The sequence below is a fragment of the Chinchilla lanigera genome, unplaced genomic scaffold (assembly GCF_000276665.1).
Source record: "Chinchilla lanigera isolate Chin_1 unplaced genomic scaffold, ChiLan1.0 scaffold00020, whole genome shotgun sequence".
Lineage (NCBI taxonomy): Eukaryota > Metazoa > Chordata > Mammalia > Rodentia > Chinchillidae > Chinchilla > Chinchilla lanigera.
The window spans coordinates 22,550,099-22,574,401 of record NW_004955421.1 but is presented as its reverse complement, the minus strand read 5'-3'; the positions used below and the strand labels follow the sequence as shown (position 1 = coordinate 22,574,401).

General features: G+C 42.9%; 1 protein-coding gene across 4 annotated transcripts in view; it reads right to left on the bottom strand.

Moving 5' to 3' along the window:
* Positions 1-24,303, bottom strand: part of Fbxo18 (F-box protein, helicase, 18) — a 44,189-nt gene that overhangs the window by 5,564 nt on the left and 14,322 nt on the right. For all 4 annotated transcript variants that reach the window (XM_005383853.2, XM_005383855.2, XM_005383857.2 and 1 more), the window contains 16 exons: positions 22,620-22,750; positions 22,393-22,528; positions 20,465-20,655; positions 18,629-18,721; positions 18,209-18,303; positions 15,529-15,697; positions 14,674-14,896; positions 13,954-14,041; positions 13,785-13,871; positions 12,960-13,096; positions 9,610-9,709; positions 9,398-9,519; positions 7,683-7,758; positions 6,952-7,149; positions 6,200-6,325; positions 4,736-4,842 (listed from right to left, as the gene is read on the bottom strand). In XM_005383853.2, coding sequence (XP_005383910.1) covers positions 4,736-4,842; positions 6,200-6,325; positions 6,952-7,149; positions 7,683-7,758; positions 9,398-9,519; positions 9,610-9,709; positions 12,960-13,096; positions 13,785-13,871; positions 13,954-14,041; positions 14,674-14,896; positions 15,529-15,697; positions 18,209-18,303; positions 18,629-18,721; positions 20,465-20,655; positions 22,393-22,528; positions 22,620-22,750 — 2,079 coding nt within the window. The remainder of the gene's footprint in view (positions 1-4,735; positions 4,843-6,199; positions 6,326-6,951; positions 7,150-7,682; positions 7,759-9,397; positions 9,520-9,609; positions 9,710-12,959; positions 13,097-13,784; positions 13,872-13,953; positions 14,042-14,673; positions 14,897-15,528; positions 15,698-18,208; positions 18,304-18,628; positions 18,722-20,464; positions 20,656-22,392; positions 22,529-22,619; positions 22,751-24,303) is intronic.

Genomic DNA, 24,303 nt, shown 5'->3' with positions numbered 1-24,303 from the left:
AGACTGGCGCTCCCCACCCGTGGCTCCCTGTGCGCCGGAAGCCCTCCTTCCGGGAAACCACGAGGCCGGGAGTGAGTCGCCGGTCGGGGAGTGTTTTGAAGAGGATTAATGACAATGTGTCTTTTACTGTAATGAACTTAATTAAACATTCACTGTGTACTTTGATCATACCTAGTATGTACTATGAACATAGTCTGGCTGTGTAGAGCCCTGGAAGGTCACTCTGATTCTATCAAAATGTAACAGTTCTGTGTGATAGAACAAAAGTTAACATTTACCTAACTCATAAAAAATGTTTTGAGGTGCGGTTATTTTCATTATGACAGTTTTACAGATAAGAAAACAGGTTGGTTAAGTAATGTGTCCTCAATCACGAAAGCGTGAGTGGAAGAATTGGGAGTGAGCCAGGCCGGGAAGCACGGCTGGGTCGAGAGGTACAAGTTTTAAGTGGCAGGGACGAATGCCGGGTGACTAGGTCCCGGGAGCGCTGCCTCGGAAGGGCTCAGTGCTGGTCTGGAGGACTGAGCTCTTGCGAGAGCTGGCTGTTGTGTAGTGTCAGCAAGTTGTTAGGCGCTTACAACACACCTGGCTTTTCTGCATGCAACCAGTTTGCCCTGTTTCTCCACCATGATGTAATGTGGCCAGACAGCCCGGATCAGGATGCTGGCACCATGCTGTTCGAACACCCAGCCACCCCAATTAAGTCAAATTGACTTCCCGACTTAATAAAACAGCCTACCACAAGTATTTCATTCTAGCAACACCAAGCAGACTAACCTAGGGTCAGTCTGTTTAATATTCCAAAGGAGATCAAAATGGCTTTTCAGTTCAGGTAGCAGAAAACAGTGCTCACCCTGTCTTTCCCACCATCCATGATCCTACCCTTCTCAGTAGGACTTACCACCCTCACCCACACACCACAGACATCATCCTTTGTGGCCTGCCTTTCTGACAGAGGTTAAACTTAGCCACTCCTGAAACAAGATGTCCCTAGACATGCACAAACTGTGATAAATAAAAAGCAGCAGTACTCCACCTCAAACAAGATCTTTCAGACTTAGAACATCTGTTCACACAAATAGGCAGTCTTCCCAGGCTTCCTCAGAGCCCCCTGTGGGCAGACAACACTTTCCAACTCAGCCTCACTGAGGGCGAAGTATTTCTCTAGAGTCTGAGTCCTGTTCTTCTATGGGGAAAACTCACTCTCCCCGTAAAATGCATGCAGCAACCAACTGACAAGCTGTTCAAAGAAGTTCACCTTAAACAGACTTTTTAAGGGATGTATAATTGGTGGTGCTCTAAAATAATATGATCTCCCTGAAGAATTGTGAAATAGCTAGAAAAATCACACTCACATTCATCCATCCCGGCAGTTCCACTTCTAGAAATGCATCCCGAAATGCACTGGCAAAACAAACCATGACTCACAGGTAAGATTCCAACACCCCGGCATTAGCAAGCAAAGGACTGGAAGCAGCCCAACGTGCATCTGTGGGGGCGGCAACAACCCTGGTACACTGACACGGAGGAATGCTCCACCGCGCAGGAGTGCAAAGGCCTTACAGAGTGACACAGTGATCTCCATGAATACTTCTAAGTGACAGAGGGGTACACAACAGCTGTAGAACGCCATCTTTTGTGGAAAAAGAAATTGTGAAAATACATACAGATTTTTTGGTACTTACAGAAAGACACTGAAGGGTAAATTAATAAGTGATTTTTTAAGAAGTAGCTACAAATGGTGGACAGAAGGAATAATCTGAAGGGGACATGGATGAAAGGGACTCCTGTGTCAAAGTCAAGACTTTGAAAACAAATGGCCTTTACACATTCAAAAAATAATTAAATGAAAAAGAAGGGACACAATCCTTGAGTGGGTTACACACAAACATATCCAACTGCATATTTAATTAGTGATAAAACTACAGAGAAAAAGATGTAGCATTCTGACCCTGCATCCTTAGTTGACTATATATATGCCCAGGATGATGGAGCAATTAAAAGTCTTGAATTCCAGTCAATATTTTATCAATCAAAATACAGGTATTACTTTGAATATTATTTTGAAATATATATGATAGTATAAACAATGCATACTGTTAGGAACCATAATTTTCAATGTAAGAGAACATATTCAAGTATAAAAGAAGTGAAAATCTTTCAGTGTTAAATCTGAAATGAACTGTAGGACAATCATGATAGTAGAAGGCTAATGGCTCTGATCTTGCCGTGACAGTACAGCTTTACAAACTGAAAGAATGATGAGAGCACATGAGGAAAATGTCTCGTTCTCAGTATTCACGGTGTGTGCGATGCACACTTGGCTTTAAAAAAAGTCAGTCTAGGGGACTGGGGCAAAAGGATCCAAGTTTGAGCCCAGACTGGGCAACGTGGCAACTTATCAAGGCTCTGCCTCAAAATAAGAAAGAAAAAAAAAGGGCTGAGGATATACAGCTCAGTGTAAAGGTCTTGCGTTCACTCTGGTGTCAGAAAAAAACAAGCCAATGAACAAACAGTACCATGAAGCCAAGTGAGCCAGTGCTGCTGCTGACCACGGGGCCGGGGGTTACCCTCACAGGAAGGGCGACCAGTGGGAGCGGCCACCGCACAGATCCGGATGGGTGGCAAATCCCATCTCCTGACCAGATGGCACTTCATCATTTTAAACTGCTTTACATGGCTCTAGGTATTTGTACTATATTTAATAATAAGCATTTATATTAAATATTGAGATTAGAATTATCAGTACAAACCCTTGATTATATTTCTTTTCAAAAATATGGATTTGCTAGCTCTGTCTGCTAAAGAGATGAGGACTCCTTCAGCACTCACTAAAAGGACAAAGTACTAGGCCCCTCCTGATGACATATGAGGCATAAGCATCTTCCACGCCTTTGAGCACCTCTGCAGAAAATCAGGCCTGAGTCAAAGCAAACCTTCACAGCTAACTGCAGTTACAGGAAACCCAGGGCAGGCAATGGCAGAGCAAGTTACACAGCTACACAGGAAGCAAATCTACAATGCAGAACATCCCACGTGACAACTGACCCAGTTTCCACACTATGGAGCGTTAAGTAAGACATGAAGGAGTATTGGATGGCTCTAAATTAAATAATTTATGAGAATAACAGCCAAATGTTTATTTGGATTCTGACTTAAACAAATCACTACCAAAAAAGCATTTTGACATCATTATGGCTTGTATCTCGATGTCCTCCCAAAGCTTCATTTCGTCTTAGGTGGGGCTTTTCAGAGGTGGCTGGATTAGGGTGTGTGAATGTGGATTCAGGGTCTGACACTGGGATTAAGGGTGGGTGGAATGAACTCAGTTTGTGAACTAAGCACCACTGTATAATATTCTATTAAAAACTTGTCAATTTGACAATTTCTTTTGTTAAAGGTTTAACCACTAGTGAAAAGTAATTTTATGAGAAAACCATAAACCATTTTATGAGAAATGAGAAAACCATTTTATGAGAAACACATTGTAAAATGTGTTTTATATAAACACATTTTATGTAAATGTGTTTATGAGAAAACACATTGTAAAAGTATTTAAATCAAAGTCTGTATTTAAAAAAAAAATCACATAATAGGTAGGAGCTATTTGTACATAAGTATTATTATTCTGTTTAATTCCTTGGAGTACTGGCTGAGAGATTAGGAAAAGTCACACCTGGATCTAAACCAAAGTCCACAAACTGCGGGTAGGTCAAGTCCAGTGCCTGTTTTTGCCTATTAAATTTTATTGTAACCCCAACACACTAATCCAATACCGTACTATCCATGGCTGCTCCTTGTGGTTCAACCCCAGGGCTGAGACTGCATGGCCTATAACACCTAAAATACCTGTTTCCTAGCCCTATACAAATACAAATCTTCCTGCCATCTAAAATCTCACGTTCTGCAGATCCTTAAGGAAGAAGGAGTATTTCTATTACATTTTATGCATGAAGTTCAAACGTTAGACTTTGCAGTATCTAAAGATCAAGGAAAGACACGCTAAGTAGCTGAAATGTGTAGTTCAGTTTCCAACTAGGTTGAAAAGACTCAACTGTTTAAGTCAAACAACAACAAAAAAGAGTCCTACAATGGGAACCCGCTCCCTTTCCTGCATCTTAGCCAATGACCCTGGCCAGCTGCCTGGACTCCTCCAGGTACCTGGGAAGGACTAGGGCTACTTCCTCCGAAAGTCTCCTGGTGAGCCGGGCGTGGTGGCACACGGCTGTAATCCCAGCACTCGGGAGGCTGAGGCAGGAGGATCATTGCGAGTTAGAGACCAGCCTGGGTGACAAAGTGAGCTTAAGGCCAGCCTGAACTGCATAGCGAGACCCTGTCTCAAAAAGACAAAAAAAAAAAAAAGTCTCCTGGTGGCACCAACAGCTTCCATTTCCAAACGAACAGGGAGCGAAAGGCAGGAAGTTTAGATGCAGAAAACATTCTTGCCAAATTCCTCCCATATGCTGAGAACTGAGCAAAGAGAAATTAAGAAATACATAAAAAAAAAGAGTTGATACTTTTAACCGACCTTTAAAAACTGAATTAGGAAAAAAACTCAGGAGAGGAGCCACACTTTTAACAGCTCTGGCTTTCGTGACGGGCCCCTAACACTGAAGCCCTCCCTTCTCATGTAACTTTCTGACCCGAAGCCCTGCGAAGGGCTACAGCTTGATTCCTCGCTCAAGCCAAGTAACGTTCAAATATGGTTCAACCCGTCATGCCCGCAAGTCCTTACCCCAGCCAAAGTCAAAATGTTTTCCAGTGATTTGGTCATTATGAGACGCTTCTTGGCACGAGTTACTGCAACATATAGTAAGTTCCATTCATCTTCAGAAAATGACTCTAAAGAAAGGAAAAACATAACTCAAGAGCCTGCTTAAAAGAACTATGATCTCACCTAAATCTTTACAACCCTCACTGATTCCTCCCGAAGCTAAGCAAGATTTGCTGCTTGTATATATGAAGTTTTCCGACAAACATCGACAGCAGAAACCTGGAAGACTAACCTTTAAGCCCTAGTATCTAAGGGCCTGGGGATATAGCTCAGTGGTGTAAGCGCCTGCCTGGCAAGCACAAGGTCCTGAGTTCAATTCCCAGCACCAAAAAAAAAAAAAAAAAGCCCTAGTATCTGTTAATTGATTATTCAACATTTGCAAGGTATCAAATGCAGTACCAATGTCCATTTTGCCAGCTTTCCTCCCAACACCAGTCACCCACAGAATGAAGCTACTGCAAATCAAGGCCATAGTGGGACCTGACACCCACGCTTTTTCCATTTCTTTACCTTGCCTCTTTGGATGGGCTCCGTCCAGTCTGGAACTGTCTTAAGTTGTCACAAGACAGTCAGGGGGAAAAAGACACATGAGGAAGTCCGTTCTACCCACCTTCTACTTCTCACCTCTCGGTCTCAGTACCTAGCACCACACAGCACTAGGTCTGCCCACAGACTAAAAGCCTCTGGACTGTACCCTTCAAATAGGCAGATTATTTGGCATATAAATTGTATCTCCACCAAGCACCCTCCCCAACACAAAGCAGACGATAATCGCTCTACGCTCACTTATTCTCCTCACGCCACTCCAACTGGGGTTCCATGCCATCTCTCCCCCTTTTTGGCTATCTTAATACCAGGGATGTTCAGTATTTTTATATTTTTATCATTTTAATATATGGTAGGCTCCAAATTTTGAATCTATAGGTAACAGCTTTTTTTGTTTAGAAACTTCAATTGGTTTTATTCTAAGATTCAAAACCAAAACAACAGGACTGCTGCTTTAGAGTTTAACAACTAGGCTTGGGTATAAATTTACTAAAAAGCAGACAAATGATAAAGTGTGCTATTTCATCTTTTATGATTTTTTTAATGAAAGAAGGAGAACTAAAGAAAAAACCAGTATGGTAAGCACGTCAATTGAATGTTTTAAAAAAGCTCAAGGATAAAGGGCAGATGTGAGCATAACTGGAAACACTCCTGACAGTGGCCCCTGTGGAAGTTCGATTTTTCTAAAAGCCACATTAGGAATCAAAAGTTTAAGACTAGAAGGTATTTTTGTTTTTTGTTTGTTTGGGTTTTTTCTTCTACAAGGACCCTAGAACAAGGTCACACCATTTAACCAAAATCCAGGCAGTCAAAAGGAAGCAGCCAGGCAATCCCTGACTGCTGAAACGAGAAGACCTCAGGAGCAACCAGTCTCCTTACCTACTCGGAAGTGAGGAAGCTGGCCAAGATTATGCCTGGCACAAGGCACTTTCACAAAATCATCCAGAACATGCACGGTATCGAACTCCAAGCCTTTGGCTTTGTGCACGGTGCCCAAAATGTACTCTGCAACAGAAAGACAGCACTCAGTTAGATGGGGGCTTCCCAGGGAAAGAAATAAGAGAAGAAAAAGATGTCCTTGCTGACGTGAAGCTTTGTAGTAAAAAGAGGAGTCAGAAGAAGAAACACTGCAGAGCAAATGTGTTGCAGAAACACCATTAAGAATCATACCCCAATGGCTGGGAATATAGCTCAGTGGCACAGCACCTGCCTGGCAAGCGCAAGGTCCTGAGTTCAATTTCCGGTACTGAGAAAAAAAAAAAAATCACATCCCAGGGCACAGAGCACCTTGACCCACCCTCTCTCTGCACTTGACAGGCAGGGACAAAGGCCGGGAGGGGGCTGTGGGGCTTGCCCGAAGTGACACGTCAGAGCTGTACTCAGAAACCCCACTCGGCTGGCTTGGAAGCGGCACAGTGCTGCGGACCCCGTAAGGAAGAGTGAGTGCCCTGTTTCACTCCCTCTCCTCTGGATTTATTTTAGGTGGAGATGGGGACTGAACGCAGGGCCTTAACTCTTCCTCTTAAACAGCACAGCCACTCGTGGTCACAGACACTTCAGGCAGCATGAAACACGAGAGGAAAATCTGTTCCTACTCTTGGAGGAAGTGAAGACACAGCCGCTTTCCCTACCTGCGAAGTCCAGATCTTCTATATGGCACTTCTCTATCCTTTCCACCAGTTCTGGAATCCTGATATTGTACTTCTCCACAACTGCAATCTTCGCTTCAAGCTCCTTGTCCTCCGCGGCAGTCACGTACCTCTTGAAGCCACTAAAGCCCTCTTTGTGCACCCATCTTCTGATGAATCTGTCTTTAATGATGAGGTTTCCTGAGGAGAACACAAGTGCAGTCACCAGGACGCAGGCCGTCCTGGCTCTTGGAGCTGGGAGACCCAGGTTCCAGTCCTGACTGCATCGCTAGCTCCCTGTGTGTGCCGAGGCCAGTCAGGGTGGTGGTTTCTCTGTCTCCAACTGAGGATCTACAGCCCCAGGCTCGAGAGCCTTACCGACTTCACAGGGATTTGAGATAGCGCAATCAGAAGGAAAACAAAAGCGAATGGAAATACCAGAGGTTACGTGGGGCCCAGTGCGGAGGTGTCAGTGGGTAAAGCTGCCCGGGAAGACGGATGAAGGGGAAGACAACCTAAAGGACCAATACTGGAAAGTAATGAGACTCCTGAGAGAAGGACCTAGAAAAATCTGTCAGTATCTCTGAAGACAAGAGGCCTCAGGCATTCCTCTCTTGGAGGGAAAAGGGCCACCTCTCCGGGAGGATGACAAGAACCCTGATGCAGAACCCGAGCTGTCCCCATCCCTGTCGCTGGAGTGCTGCCTTCCACTGCTCCAGGCCAGGGCTACTCACGTTTCTTCCGCTCTTCCTCTGGCTGAAGGAGGATCCAAATGTCAATGATTCTGTCCAATCCGAATGATTTAATCCCCTGAAAAAGTTTTTGGTGGATTTTTGTTTTGCTTCTTAACAAAACAAAATAAATCTACTGCAGGCGTGGGATCTTTACCCGAGATGGTTTCTCGGAAATATCTCAGACCACACCCAAGCTAAGTGAGCAACTTCACCAAGCACACAGCCCTGGGTTACTGTGTGGCCTGGAAACTCAGAATGATCAAATTCTAAATTTTAGCTACTACTTCAAACTCTTCCTATGTGTTTAAAAAAGGTGAGAGCTAGCAGCACACTGCTTTCTTACCAATAAAAGGGCAAGGTAAATCTACCTCCAGGAATAGGGAACGGTTACCACGAAGAAAACCGAATATAAAGTATCGAGTGGGTACACTTAGCACTGTTTCTTGTAAGACGGAAATAAAGAGTGTTTGTGGGTCTAGACTATTTATGATTTTAAAGATCTGCTCTTGGAAGAAGGGGGCTAATTGTGCCATAGTAACCCTGTTCTACCTAAACGGCACCTGCTGAACACCGGTTAGGGCTCCAGCCCTCACACGGTACCAGGCCCAGGAGATAGAATGCCTAGAGCTCCTCGCTCCAAGGGTTTTTCATGTTTTGGAGAAGGACAAATAAAACAGTGAAATAAGACAGGATACACTATAATTCACAAGCAGATATGGAATCACAATAATGACACATGCTACAGGTAGGAAGAGGATGCTGCACAGGAAAAGAGAACAGCTTACTTTATCTCGTACCCAAGACGGACGACAGTCCAAAAATACTATTCACTTCCAATAATGAAATGGTTAAATTATGCTCTATCCACTAGATGAACTATTATAAAGCGATTACAATAGCAATGAAAAAAAATACATTTGTATTGAGTGACAAAAGCATACATCTTTCTATATACCATAATTTCAATTATGCAAAAATATACTATAAAGACAAAGACAAAAATAATTAGCAAAAATGAGAAGTAGCACTGAAATACTGGGGCTATATGTAATTTTTCATTTTAGCTCCAAAATTTCTATCACATGGATGTATAATCTTTATTTAAAAAAAAAAAAGAAATATCAAACACCTTTTGATTATGAATCACTGACTACATATATTGAGTACCTAGCAACTGGTAGGCCCTCAAACATATTTTCTATAAATGAACATCTTTTGCTTCCTTGTATCCTAACTCCCTGTGAAACAGGTCAGGGAGAGGCGTTGTTCTGTCTTAGAGATGGAGAGAGTGAGGAGCAGTAAGTTGTGACTTGCCCCAAGCCACACAAGTTAGTGACAGAGCCAGAGCTAGAACCCAGGGTTTATCTCCAAGTGGTTTAGAGTCCCTGGTGCTGCCCGTGTGCTGACAGCATGGTCAGAAAAGCCTCCAGCAGAAAGCAGCCTCACTACATAGCCCGCTGTAAGAGGAGCACTCATTTGCTAAAGAATTAAAGAAAAGATCCCCCATCCTTACTGGATCTGACTTTGCAGTAATGTTTCACTAGCCTAATCAGAGTTGCCAAGAATAAAAACTTCAGTCATGATCCAGTCTGGTGAAAAGAGGCAAAAACGAAAAACTCTCCTGTACAAATCCTAACGAGGCTGGGCATTTTCATTGGCCATGTTTGTTTACAATGCTTCTATGCATAAAGAAGTCAACAGAAATTTATTCTTACCCCAATCAAATGTATCCTTGACGGTACGTCTCCCTCAGTCACCCGTACAGCCTCATCAAACACATTGGCATTTGTCCGGGACAACAGAGCGACTTGTCCCTTTGTATCACCTCGAATGCCACCTTTGGGGAGAAAGCACAAATTCTGTGGCAAATCAAACTACACAGCACAATCAATTTTTGTAGCAAATATAAGAACGTTAAAAGCCTTACTCTGGTGATTTCCTCCAACCAGCGTCTTTTTCCTCACTCTCTTGCAGACATCCAAGATAGTAGCTCCCACATAGGCTATCTCCACACCAAACCTAAAACTCTGTTGCAAAACAAAGCAGAAGGAGTTGGCAACTGCCTTCATGCACGCGAGCTCACTTCCATCACTGCCGATCCCCGACTCACCCGACGTGGGAAGGGGATCTGGAAATTTCCTACAGTGAAACATTTGTACCCGAACAGGAGCCTGGTGATCAAGGAATTTCTGCCTTTATTTTAGGTTAAAAATAGCATTTTCTGTCTTGAAATCCTGGAGGGATCTCTTTTTCCTCCGCCTTACCGCCAAATCCAAATGCTGACAGATCCTCCACTGTTCTGTTTCTCCTATAATTCCCTACCACGACTGCTGCCTCCCTAGACACTCGGACTTCACACCTCACCTAACTGGCCTCTTCACCTCTAGCCTCCTGTCATTGTCAATCAGTTCTCTCTCCCTCTGCCAGGTCGGTCTCTCCCCAGAATCTTTTAAGACATTCCTTAGCTACAGAAAGAGAAGAGCAATGCACATGGGGGGAAAAAAGAGAGAGAACAAGGGATGTACTTCACCCTCAGGCTTCTTCACAACCTAGATAATCTTTATTTTCTATTATTTCTCAAATCCAATAGTAAGCTTTCCTTTTAAGCAAATCTATCCCTTTTCCAAAATCAAATATTACAAAGTTTAAGCTACACAAAAAGTGAACAGAAGGTATGGGTCTCTCCCCTTGCCTCTGAGACTCCTTCCCCAGTAATTACTAATGACTGCCCTGCTCAACCCAGCCAAGCAGAACGACCACTACTGAGCATTGCCGGTCTCAGCTCACGCTGCCTCTACTGGCCCAGCAGCACTTCGCCACTATCTTAATCATTTCCTACCCCAGCCCCAACCCTGTTCCTTGACCACTCCAGCTAGAAAGACACTGTTCTTCCCCAAATGCCTGGTATTCACTGCCTTTTCCCATGTACTCACTCACAATTTCAAGTAGTAAAATTACATGTTTTGGTGAACAGCAATAATACAGTCAAAGGAAAACTAAACTTTCAACAAATAGTATTTTGTTGCTGTAAAACTATTTGGAGTAAACCATAACCCAAATTATAAATTCTCCTGAGTGCACATTGTGATACACAAATCACCGAATAAACAAATATCTTTATGCTATCTTGTAACGTGAGAGGAAAAAAAGTTCCAAATAATTCATGAAATACTCTAAAGTTTATTCCCCAAAGTACGGGCTCGGTGCAGGGACCTCCCTCCAGTACGCAGGAGGACAGTGAAGAAACATGACAAATGTTGCTTTAGCCAGGTGCGCAAGGTCAACATCAACAGCCATAAACCATATCAGTAAGACTCACCCTTGATGTCATGTGATAAAACTGGGACTTTATCTCTATGCCCTGCCTCCCAAAACCAAAACCTTAGTCTAATCCTAAGAAAAACATCTGACAAATTCTAGTGTAGGGTCATATAGATAGATCTGAACAGAACTTCTCAAAATTGTCAAGGTCATCAAAAGGTTTCTCATGAAAGGGAAGTATGAAAAACCGTCATAGTCTGGAAAAGGCTAAGGAAACACGACTGTGTGTAACATGACATCCTGGATGGAATCCTGGAACAGCAAAAGGCATTATTTAGAAACTAAAGAAATCTAAATAAACTTTGGACTTTATAATACATCAAAACTGGTTCAGAGTTTGTGGCAGGTGTTCCACATTCACGTAAGATGTTAACACAGTCCTAGGGGAAAGTGAATGCAGGGTATATGAGAATTCTTTGTATTCTCATCTCAGTTCTTCTGTAAATCTGTAACTGTTCTACAAAAAGTAAGATTCCTGGGCATGGCAGTTAATGCTTGTAATTCCAGCTACTCAGAAGGCTGAGGCAGGCTGGGGAACTGGAGGTCAGCCTAGGCAGCACAGTTATACCTTGTCTCAAAAAAGATAAAAAGCCAACTAACAAAAAATTTCAAACAAACAAAAGATCAATTAAAAAAACAAAAGTACTCTGAACTCATGCCACCTAAAACACTACAGTCATCAGAACCCAAGGGAGGAGAATTACAAGACTCCGGAGACCTCTAAGTAACACAGCAAAGCACAGTATAGTGCATTCCTTAATACAAATGACACACCGCATATCCTTTAGGTAGAAGGAATTTTTATTAAAAGGAAATTGCAAACCTCTGGTCTCAGGACTTTTCACACTTTTACAAGCTGAGGTTTCCAAAGACCTTTTACATGATGTGTATATATCCATATTTACCATATTAAACAATGCACTTAAAAATAATAATAGCAATCCATTACATGATAGCCTAAAGAATACTGCTTTGAAGCATAACTGTATTTCCTGAAACACAAAAAATAGTAAAAAAAAAAAAAACAACCAAAAGAGTGGCATTATTTTGACATTTTTTACAAATCTCAAACTCCTGGATTCCCGTAATTACATCTGCATTCAGTTTTGACACGTTGTCACGGCTAAGATTATGCAGAAAATTCAGCCTCAAAGAAAACATGTACTTGGAAAGGGAGGAATGGTTAGTCACCTTTGTGCAAAGTCAAGGGCCCTGAGCTGCCACGTTCACCACGGCAGACACACGTGGCTCCAAAATTTCAAGTCTACTTAACAGCAAGCATCTTATATTTGAAAAAAAAATATTTGGCTATAAACACTGTTAGCTGTTTTCCTTGATATCAGTGCTCATTTCAATTATATTGAGGAAATACCAACTACCCAGCTCAGAGTAACCAAAGGGCATCTATAATGTGTTTTTCCAAATGGAAACGGCACTACAAGAATGAAGTAGCCAGCTCAGCGCCCCACTCCACTGTAACTGCCGCTCGCGGGCAGCCACAGGGCTTCAGTCCACGGCAGAAGCGCTCTGTCAGCACGGCCCGTTTCAATGTGCCGAGGATTAGAAAGACTCAAGCATCAGCAGGTAACGAGCTAATCACTTCTGCGTACTCACCAAGGACACTGTTAAGTGAGCTGCTTGTTTTTAGCTCTGAATGCGTTGAAGGTCTGTGACTGCTGGTCTGGTTTCGTGCCCAGGCCTGATTCATGCGTCGGCACTAGCAGCTCTACGCGCTATCAGTGCAAACGTGACGTGACCAGCAAAGGCAACGAGGCACAACGGAAACAGACCTCCTAGGAACCACGCCTCAAGAACCACCGCTGCAAAGTGAGGATGTGCTATATGCTGTGAACCTAGCAAAACGCCTCACCCAGTGCCTGGTGCATACGAAGTGAGGAGGGAAATATCACGCTTGCTTATACACTTCGGGGACCCAGAAGCAGACAGAGCTCTTACCTGTGTGAGATAGAAGACGTGAGTGTGGGGAACTGTGAACAGAGCGTTGACTGCACCGCGGAAGGTATAGATCTGTTGGTGTGGGTCCCCTACGAAGATCTTCCCACACGGCTGAGACAGAACTATATTCATGATAGCTGCAACCAAGAGGAGGAAAAATGAGAAACCTGAAGGTCTAATCATGCAGAAAAAAAATCATGTTTAAAAAAGAGAAGGATGAAAATGGTTTCACAAAATGGTTTTCACAAAAGTAAGGCAGCACACGCTGGACAACAATGCTGTCTTTTCCTGCAGGGTAGGTACTCAATTAAAAAGATTATAACATACAAAGAAACAGTTTGGCCCTGGGAACACAGATTATTTCTAATCCTAGATGAATCACTCAGTGTAAGAAAACACATAGGCAAATATAAAAGCAGGTAAATGGTGTTTTCTCTAATATTATAAGACTCAAATATGACTACACGACCTAGCAAGTCATGCTCATAACACACCTGGTCTCCACTAACCACTTGAAAAATATGCAACACAAACACTCTAGGCAGACATGTTTTCCCACTTAGCACGAGTCTAGGTTTCTACCCTTTGATGAGCTACTCAGTCAACACTGTAACAACTTGAGTAAAATATGAAGAAAGATAAATCTGCTTTGGATGAGAGGAAGAGACAAGTGAAATAAAAAGGATTTCTGAATGGCTAAGTATCATTTATTCCTCTTCTTTGGCACAAATAAGAATAATCAACTTATCCCACTCGTGTCTTCTTACACAATCATGACGCTGTTTCTACGTATTGAGACTACGGGTGTCCTGAATAGTTTATCACCTGGAGTACAGTCCTGTGCCTCATCCACAAAGATGGCGTCAAAAGAGGCAAGTGAAGGCTTGCTTAGCTGCCAGAGTTTCAGGTAGCCTGGAAGAGGGGAGCAGCGAGAGCCGTAACTCATAAGGAAAGCAGTCCCACGGAACAGAAACCACGTCTAAAACTTGCCTACCGTCGTGAGTCATTTGGTAAGCCTCTTCTTTGCACTCCCCCAGCTTCCGCATGTTGTCCCACAGTCGGCTCGCTTCAAGGACACCATTCTAAAAAGCAAATGGTAGGGGAACCCCGAGTTTAAGACCCTAGAGAAGACAGCAGCCGGGAGCCACTTCAGCTTCTACATGCAGCAGCAGGAATGAAGGGAGCATCACAAAAAGGGGCGCTGTCTTCACAGCAACCTTCTAACACGTGCAGGGTTTTGAGGGCCAAGACAGTGAGAAACTGAGGCCACACCAGGCATGCTGGAGCAATGATCGAAGAGCACAACAGCTGATGAGCCAGAAAAGGCTCGATTATTCTCCTAGATTTATGACTGACAATTCAAAAAGAATAGCAAATGACTAACCAAGAAAAGACACTCTTCCAATAGCAAAGTAAAAAAATTAGAATAAGACTCCAAATTATCAGGTAAGATCAGATTCTGGGTCCAGAAGACCCAGTGACAAGTTCCTAAACTGTGGGCAGTCACTCAATATTCCTGTCTATTAAATGGGAGGACTGTGACGAGGATTGAAATGTCTGCATTCTCCCAAGAGAAACCACCGCAGAACTCGTAGGTGCCGTGACAGGTCTATGATTTCACCTGTTCGCCTTCAATTTCCTATGAACAATTCTGAAGAAATAGAAGACAGAAGTGTAAGACCAGATCCCCAAAATGTAAGTATTTGATACTCACCAGTTTCTCACTCTGTTCAACCATGACTCTTTGTCCCTGGCTGTTCTTACACCAAATAGGCACGTGATCAATAGTCAGCTCTTCGTCAGCCGAGGCAAAGAAGTTTTCTAAAGTCTTACACACTAGCTTGGCCCTTATGAATCCACCTTTCCCTTCAGCAAGGACAGAATTGACCATGAAAGGTGTTAACTTGAAGAGATTCAACTTCTTCTTTAGCTGGTACCTGCAATGCATATCCCAAGTGAATAGTATCTGGCTTTACTGGCACTACCGGATTTAGTGCCTCCCCACTTCTCTGCAATGACATTACAAAGTCACTCCAGACATCATTCCCAGGCCTTCTGCAAGGTCCATGTCTGCGCTGAAAGTGGCTTACGATAGGTTCTCAGTAACTCATGTATTACAATCCAGAAACGGAATCAGCTCTCAGCAGATACTATCATTCCAAGGAGTGGTCCAGGCTTCAAGTGGCCCCGAAGGGAACACTCAAAGTTCCTTGGAGCCTTATGTCCAGAACACTTGCATATACGCAGCTCCACCCACTCTCTCCCAGGACAGCTTAAAACTTATCAGGCTTTGTAATATCCTAAACCTTAAACAAATCATTTTAACTTTCTGTTCTTCAATTCTACAAATACAAGAATGCCCCTCTCAGCATAATAGCTATCTGTAAACAATATATTTTTACAAGGTCAAAGTACAAATCACTAAAACTATCTTTTCCCTGCCTATAAATAGAGATAACAGCCTTACATTTTCTTAGTGTTGTCGAGTAAGTTCATATGTGATTACAACAATTACTATATGAAAAACAATATCAGAAATGACAATGACATTAGCCCTAGTAATGCTCACTTCCGCCCAACGTGTCCATAGGCCATGGAATGGAAGGTTTTGCAGATGACATTGCTGGGGAAGACGAGCTCAGCCTGCTTTGCGATGCTCTTGTTGAATGTCACATACAGAAACCTGCTCTCAGACCACTTCTCAGCATACTTGACCAGGGTAGAGGTCTTCCCGGTGCCTGCAGAAGCCAAGAGGAGAGGATTGACCCTCTGATCAGCAAAGCATTCCAAAGAATTTCCCAATCAGGTCTTGTTTAGGTTTATCCCACATCTGGCTTGAGATCAAGACTGGTTTCAATATTGGTAAAAGCAGTGCCATAAAAAGAACAGCAGATTTTATATCAGATTAAGGTGGACTAGGGCTTTGGTTGTGGCAGATTCCAGCTGAATAACAAAAGGCAAGTCATTTCCCTGAGTTTTAGTCTGCTCCTAAGCAATGCACTTGCGATTAAAAAATGTGATTTAAATTTAGAAATACTTTATTATGGCACCAGGATGGTGGCACATGCTGTAATCCCAGCACTTGAGAGGCTGAGGCAGGCAGGTTGCTGTATTCAAGGCCAGCCTGAATCACACAGTAAAACCCTATCTCAAAATAGAGGGATAAAATTATGGAAAAAGATACATAGCCATTAAAACCCCTCAAAATATTCCACCTCACTTCCAATACATTTATCCCACCATCCTTGCCACCTTCTGAAGCAGGGCTGGAAGTCCTTTTTCATGAGCATCTTTAGTTGCATTGTTATGGCTGCCTTGATGTCCTAAATCAACTGAAAACATTTACCTCTGATGGTCATTTTGAAAAGCCAAAGTCACACAGCGCCAGATCTAGTGAATAAAGTAGATAAGGAGATACTGTAATATTTTGACGAACTTGTCTTTCTGTTGGGTAGTGCTCGGCAGCAGCATTCACTGTATTTCTGGTCATATTTTGTAAGGACACTCACGAAAGAGGACTTCCAGCACTGCTTCACAAACTGGCGAGAATGATGGGATAAATACCTCTAAAGGAAGGGAGGGTATTCCAAGGGGCATTAATGGCAATATGTCTTTTACTGTAATCAGCTGTTTTATTTAAACATACACCATAATTTTTAATCGGTCTTTGTATGTGAGGAACACTTAATTGTAGAGTTTGTGAGCACAAAGATAACCATCAAGGTCTCCAGCAGCAGCAGTTCAGTAGGCCGTGGCTACCACGGACGTGATAAGTCTTTCATGCTTCTAAAGCACGAGCATGCACATGGAGCCCAGAATTCTGAGCCCCTCTGGACCTCTGCCTGGAATGCCTCTCCACTATTCACTTTTCAGTTATTCAATCTGACATTCACTTGACAAGTGCACAACACCTCCTGATCTGTTCAGCTGCATACTAAACACTGTGAGATATTTTTTAAAACATATATAATAATCTAATTGGAAATTAAAAAAACAACACAAGGTGAAACACAAAAGGAAAGTATGATAACACAGTATAGTGAAAAGGGAATAATCTGAAACCAAAAACACTCACCTGTAAAGAAGAAAAAGAGTGAATCTTTCCCTACCTGACAAGGCTATTTTGAAGATCGATGAAGTAATTTGGAAGTATTTTTAAAATGCACATGTTGGGCATGTTCACTATGTAGTAAAATAATTAACATGATTACTGAAAATAGTTTCACTAGGTACTAAATAATTAACAGATGATTAGTTACAGTAGGAGTTCAGCAATCATATATTTAGGACCAAATGACTGAAGTCTTCCTTAGGAAGAAGCAGAAATGATGAGAGTCAAGACAGCACACCAAAGAAAGGAAGACAAAAAGGAAGAGTGGGGAGGGAGAAAAAGCGGGCCCGAGAGCCGGAGGAAGAAGAAAGACGGGAAGGGAAGGAGAGCAAAGACAGGAAGGCGCGTCTCTGGAGAGGTGTGGAGCAGCTTCGGATCCTGTCTCTACCACTTATTGCTTATTTAATCTGCAGCAAGTCTCTCTGAGCTTCAGCGTCTTTATCAGTAACTAACCACCCTGACAGAATGTTGCTGGCACAAGCACCCACACCAGGCACACTGCAGGCATTTCATAAATTAAACTGTTGGCAGCATTTTTAGGCAGAAAAGTAGAGTAGCAGGAGGGGAGTCCAGGTAGAGAAAACAGCATGAGCTTCCGATCAGACAAAGGACCACGAGTACTTCAGGAGACCGAGCAGGTCAGCGCAGCTGACTGAGGAAGAACCGTCACAACATATTCAGGAAAGTAGCTGGAGTCAAATGAAAGAAGGTTCCCCCAAATATCCTCCAAAATCAGGACGTGCTGAAACCTCCGAGCAGATTAACATGACCTGCCCTTCCCAAAGCCATCAGGGTCTGAGCATATTGAACACTAAGTGATGTGCTCAATCAATCCCTGTGCTAAAGCCTACCAATTAACGCCTATGAACGACCTGTCTAAATAGGAACTCTCATGTGAACGCTTCCTAGAGTATCAAGAGAAACCTTGACTTTGATGCTAGTTTCAAGACTCAGTGAGTCTACCCAAAACCACCAAATTATATAAAATACTTTTGAGACTATATGATGGAATTAGCTCAATAAAAGATCACGGTAAAGGTGCTCTGGCAGGTAGCAGGAAGGGGAATGCAGTGGTAAGGGAAACAACCACATCGTGAACCTGACCCTCTAGTCCAGGAACCTAAATGAGCTCCCTTACCTGCAAATGCCATGATTTTCACCACCTGGAGAGGTTCCATCTTATGGTTCAGAATCAGCTGCTGTTCATGTGTAAGCTGGATGGTTGTTTTCTTGCTATAAGCATTACAGAAGAGAAATCAGAAGAATAGAAAAGAATTTAAAAGCTCAGGGAATACTGTCCAAAAACCAAACAGGCAAACTGGACACACAAAATTTGGCACCCTGGGGGATAAAAACGCTTGAAACCTTGACTTTGATGCTAGTTTCAAGACTCAGTGAGTCTACCCAAAACCACCAAATTATATAAAATTGGTGAAATTTACATAATGTGAATTAGGCTTCAATAAAGTTGCCAAACAAAACACGTCCCTCCTTACATATGAAAATGAGTCAAGAATGGAAGACAACACACACATCCCCACTTAGAACACGTACGCACCCGGGCCAGACAGATGGCTCTTCTTTAACTTTGGTGGCCTGAGTACAGGAATTCTCTTGAAGATACAGGCAATAGAAAATGTTATAGTGAATCCTAATAGGGAAAAAACAAGCAGATTTAGAGACTTTCAAATATAAGTCACAATCTGTACATTTCTCCTCAGATGTACTCAAGCTTCTTACCACTTCTATTTTATTTATTTTTTTGTCTTTTTGAGACAGTGTCTTGCTATGCAGTTCAGGCTGGCCTCGAGCTCACTTTGTAGCCCAGGCTGGTCTCGAACCTATAATGATCCTACTGCCTCCGCTTCCCGAGTGCTGGGATTACAGGTGTGCACCACCATGCCTGGCTGCTTCTAAAAAAAAAAATACCTCCTACCACTTTATGAAAAAATGGAAAGAAAAGAAAAGAAATGGGATACAACATAAACCACACTTGACTAAAACCTAACTCAGAAATGTGGCGAACACTCAGACATTTCTGGAGAATAATGTTCCCTCCTTACACCTCACCCAGGACTGGACTCCTGTTCATCTGGTGCTCCCAGCCACATTGCGTCTGGGGCTCACTAATTTCTGCGGCCACTGTCCTTCCCTGAAGAAGAGTCTTCCTCTTAGGCTTCCGCTGCCTCTCAAGCACTGGCTGAGCTGTCATGCTACCTGGCCCCGCCACTCCAGATCAGAGGGTGGGCCTCTCAAAGTAGCCAACCTTACTATGGACTTTATTCCAACTTTTAATCATGGCCTCCAAGACGTCCCCTCACACGGTCTCCATCTGTCTCTCAGAATCTTACACCGGTCTCTTCCTTAGTCACCAGTCTTGCCACGCTGGGCCTTTTCTCTTCCTCATACATACTGAACGCATTCCTTCTTTGAGCCCTTGAGTAATTTATTTCTTCTCTCAAAATGCTCTTCCCTCAAACCTCAAAATGGTGGCTCCACTTTGACATTCAGATGTTGCTTCCTCAGAGAAGCATTTTCTCTTGCAATCTGAGGCAATGTTCTCCACCTCCCTCTCATGTCACACTGTTCTATTTTCTCTCCAACACTTACACTAAGATGTTCTATTTCACACACTTGCTTAGGCATTCTGTCTTCTGCCACTAGAATAACAAACGTGTCTACCTTCTTCACAGGAGAGTTGCCAGTGCCTGTATAGCTATTTGACATGCAGCAGGAGTGTGGTATTTGCTGAACACACAGATCCCTCAGAATACTGACCTGGGCCTATACCATCACTCTGGTGGAGGAAACCACCAAGGTCACTCTGAAACAGCACTCACACACTACAGCCTTTTACACCCTCAGATGATAAAGTGGATGAGACGGTTACACGTTATTTATAGCCCACCTCCAAAGTTAAAAGTGGAGAAAACAGATCCTAATGTTTTCCTGGGAAAATATAATCACATACAAATAGGATGGTTTATCTTAGTGAGGGGGCATCACCTAAGGCTTCGCTACCCATGAATGTAAAAACTGCCTTAGGTTTTCTCTCATTTTTGGAGATAGGGTCATACCCAAATTCAAGACCCTCTTGCTTCAGCCTCCCAAGAGCTGGGATTACAGGCATGAGCCACCACACCCAGCCTCAGTGAGATCTCACAGTCTTACGGCACTTTGTGTTCACCCCGTGCTGTTGACCTCCGGGTACACATGAGATTCTCCCAGTCTCTTCACTCTACAGAAGAAGCTGAGGCTGCGCACAGTCTCATGGCTGGCCCCATTTTCCTGATGTCCCAAGGTGAATGTCAGTGAGTGGCAGGGCAAGGACCAGTACCAAGCTAGGACCTCCTCATTCTCCCACAGCGTCTCCTCCCATCGTCCAGGACAGTACCTATTGCTGATGTTGATCCCCTTCTCCCTCATGGCGTAGAGGAGCACAGCTATGCAGTATAAGGTCTCGGTGATATCCGGCATGGTCACTGTGGAGCTGGGTCTTCTGAGGCAGAAAAGTAGCTGCTGGATGTCATTCACACTGCTGGAGAGGAGCACCATGGCTGCCACCAAAGCCCAGACATTAACGCCCTGCAAAGTGAGATGCACAGGATGGGAGGAGAGGCCCTGATGCAGGCCACAATCAGGAAGCACTGCACCAGAACACTGGTAAGGAAAGGTGGGTCTGGGGCTCGGGCGCCATCAACAGGTCGTCTGAACTGAGCCCAACTTTGACTGGGAAACAGAACGTTCCTTTTTGCCCTGGGTTCCCTCTTCTCGTCACTTGTGGATGAAAGGTCTTGGTTTTCTTTAATTAAAGAACTCTTATAAAGTACCTAACATAGACCCTTGCACCACAAAAACCCTCACAGAGTTCCCACTCGTGTCGCACCCCTCCTCTCCAGGTCAGTGTGAGCTCTGAAGTCCATAGGGAGGCAGCAGGGTGAAAACAAAACAACTGGCTAACGAGTGGCTACAGCTACCGGGAAGGGACAAAAGATGGAGACAGAAAAAAGACTGCAATCTTGGTTGGGCACATCAAGACGATCAATTCCTTAGCATTATGACGCTAATTTATCTTTATTTCTATTATGTAATCATTATTATTAAATATTAAGTTAAATGAATATTAATTTACTTAAAACAATTTTGTAAAGACGGTAATGCTCCATGCCGCTGATGTCTATTCGTTTATTGAAAGGAACAGTTAATGCTTAAATCCTTTTTTCTTGACCAAGTGTGCATGCTTATATGTGGTAATCTGAGCAACTAGTTTGAAGACAACAATATGCAATATAAGAACCATTGCTGAATTCCTACCATCTTGTTTACTGAAGCTCTATATCGTTTCTAATGTTTTCTTTTTATTACTTTTTATTCTCTTTAATTGTTTGATCAATCTCACATTCTTACATCTGGCGGTCTGAGCATCTTCACTGAAGATAACAATATGTAATATAACAACCACTGTTAATTCCTATCATCTTATTTTGAAATCCTGTTATTGTTTTTATTGTTTTTGTCTTCTTGTTATTTTGTTATTTTTTTCTCTTAAAAAAAAGCCAGTAATGCTCCACTGAGTAATGCCTAAGTAACTGTTCAGCAACACAAAAAGACGAGCGGACACATATCTTTCTCATCCTGCCATTAGTACGTGTGTCCTTGTTAAAGAGTGCATTTCAAGAAAGAAAAGTCGCATGCCCTGCTCGCTACAACTGTCCTATGATAAAAAGATGCACTTCTCCACAACTCCCACCTGCAAGCAATCACTTCACTCCAGAGAGAAAGAAATGCAGACAATGGGATTTCCAGGCCTCTGTGGGTAGCAGAATATAAGCAAGGGGCCACTTGTGGCTTCCAAGATAAAATATAAAAACCCGGATCTGGATGAAGAGCAACTGCTGAGTCACAGCACGGAGGGCTGCTCCCTGCTTCTCCTTTCCTCACTGTGTATCTGTGGTAAGACCTTCAGCTACTCCGTGTCTTTCAAACAGTGAAAGCTGTCAGGTTTTTTATAAAGAAAGCTAAGCATTATTGAAAGTTTTCAGGGGCTAGGTGGCCACTTTTCAGGAATATTTCGGAGAAGAATCCTCAATATTATAGAAAACCAGAAGAAATGTTTATTAAAATTCCTCCCAAATCCAAGAACCTGTAATTATATTTCTCCAAGGGGCCAATGGGAAGATTAATGCTCCAAAGCTTTCAGAAATTAAGTAACGATTTTAGAAAAGTAATCTTTAACTGAACTTAAATCGCTAGGGCACTTTCTTCCCATGAAAGAAAGATGCTGTCTGCCCACACACAGTTCCCCACAGCCTCTTCACATACCCCAGCAGCCACATAGAGGTCAGGCAGGTGTTGACGCACACACGCCTCTGCCTCGGGAAGGAGGGGGTGATCCCGCAGACTCCATAGCACCCTGTCAGGGTCCACACTCGGGGAGCATTTAGTGGTGGCTGTGAATCTGTGAAACATTCAGCGAGAATCCACAAGAAAGATAAGCAATGATGTACGAGAAAGGATTTCAAAAACTGTCTCCCTTAGAAGAAACTCACCGTATGAGGTTGAGCACACACAGGTCTGACTCCTTCTCTATGCCATAATTCAAGAGGATGCCATCCACTTTGCTCACGGCCTGCTCTTCGTTCATTAGGTATCGATGATACAGCTTCTTCCAAGGAATGAACTATATGGCGAAAAAAACAAAACAAAGCAATACACAGGTCATAGCCATCAGAAAGCAGACGAAGCCACAGACAGGTAAGCTTCTGCCATGTAGACGCAACTACAGCTCACAGTGAAAAAGCTGAACAGATCAGGTGCAAACATTACACAAAGTTGGTTCTAACACTGGCTTTAGCGATTCTGAGAAAAGCTAGCACTTTTCAGTTCCCTTGTCTAAAACGGCAGGACACTTCTAGCAGAGAGGGTCAATGAGGAAAATACAGTATGACAGCCACGATGGCTATGCTAACACCAGACAAACCAATTTTCAGTAAAACACTACAACATGAGACCAAAAGTAGACTGTTACGCAATGAGAAAAGGGTCAGTTCACTAAGAAGATACAAGAATTCTATGCACCAAATGTCAGAGCTCCTAAATATGTAAAGCAAACACTGACTGAATTGAAAGGAGAAACAGCAACACTCAACTTCAGTGCATGAGACAACCTGACAGAAGGTAAGTAAGGTGACAACGGACTGGAACTCTATAAACTAACTGAACCTACAGTCAGAGGCATATGCTCTACCCAACATTATTCTCAAGTGCACAAGGAACATTTTCTAGGACAGACCATACGTTAGGCCACAAAACAAGCTTAACAAGTTTGCTTGCTTGTTTGTTTGTTTTGGGGTTTGTTTGTTTTTTTTTTTTGAGCTAGGATCTTGCTATGTAGTTCAGGCTGGCCTTAAATTCACTATATAGCCCAGGCTGGCCTTGAACTCACAGTGATCCCCCTGCCTCAGTTTCCCAAGTGGTGAGATTCCAGATGTTTGCCCCCATGCTCAGCAACAAGTTTAAAATAGCTTAAGATGTACAAGGCATTTTTTTTCCAAATAACATTATAATCAAAGTAGAAATCAAAGCAACAGGAAAACTGGAAAATACAGAAATACATAGAATTTAAACAACATACTCTTAAAACAAGCAATGGATCAAGTAAGAGATCATAAATTTAGAAAACATCTGGAAACTGGGTACAGTGGTGCACACCTGTAATCCTAGCACTCGGGGAGACTGAAGCAGGAGGATCACACGTTTCAGTCTAACTCAGTAAGGTCCTATCTTATAAAATAAACAATAAAATTAAAAAATAGAATAAAAAGGCTGGGGATGTAGTTCAGTGCAAAAGCCCTGGGTTCAATCCATAATACCATTTTAAAGAAAAGTGTGCACACACAGACACACACACACATATACACACAGAGTCCACCAAAAAAAATGTATACACTTCAGGAAAGGAAAAATAATAAGATGTTTTTTTCAACACATGGTGTTACCCTTGTATGGGGGACCCTAAAGGATGTCACATACCATAGAAAACCAACTGCTGGCCCTTACAGCCGACACTGAAAATGCATGCGCAGCAATCTCAATGACCAAGGTTATCCAAGCAGCAGCTTGCCACACTAATAAACATTTGGAAGCTAATGGCCGCCACTGTGAGCACCTCTTGTAATTACAGAGGCCAAAGGTAACTTGTATTAATTTCATGATGTCTCAATAAATTTAGTA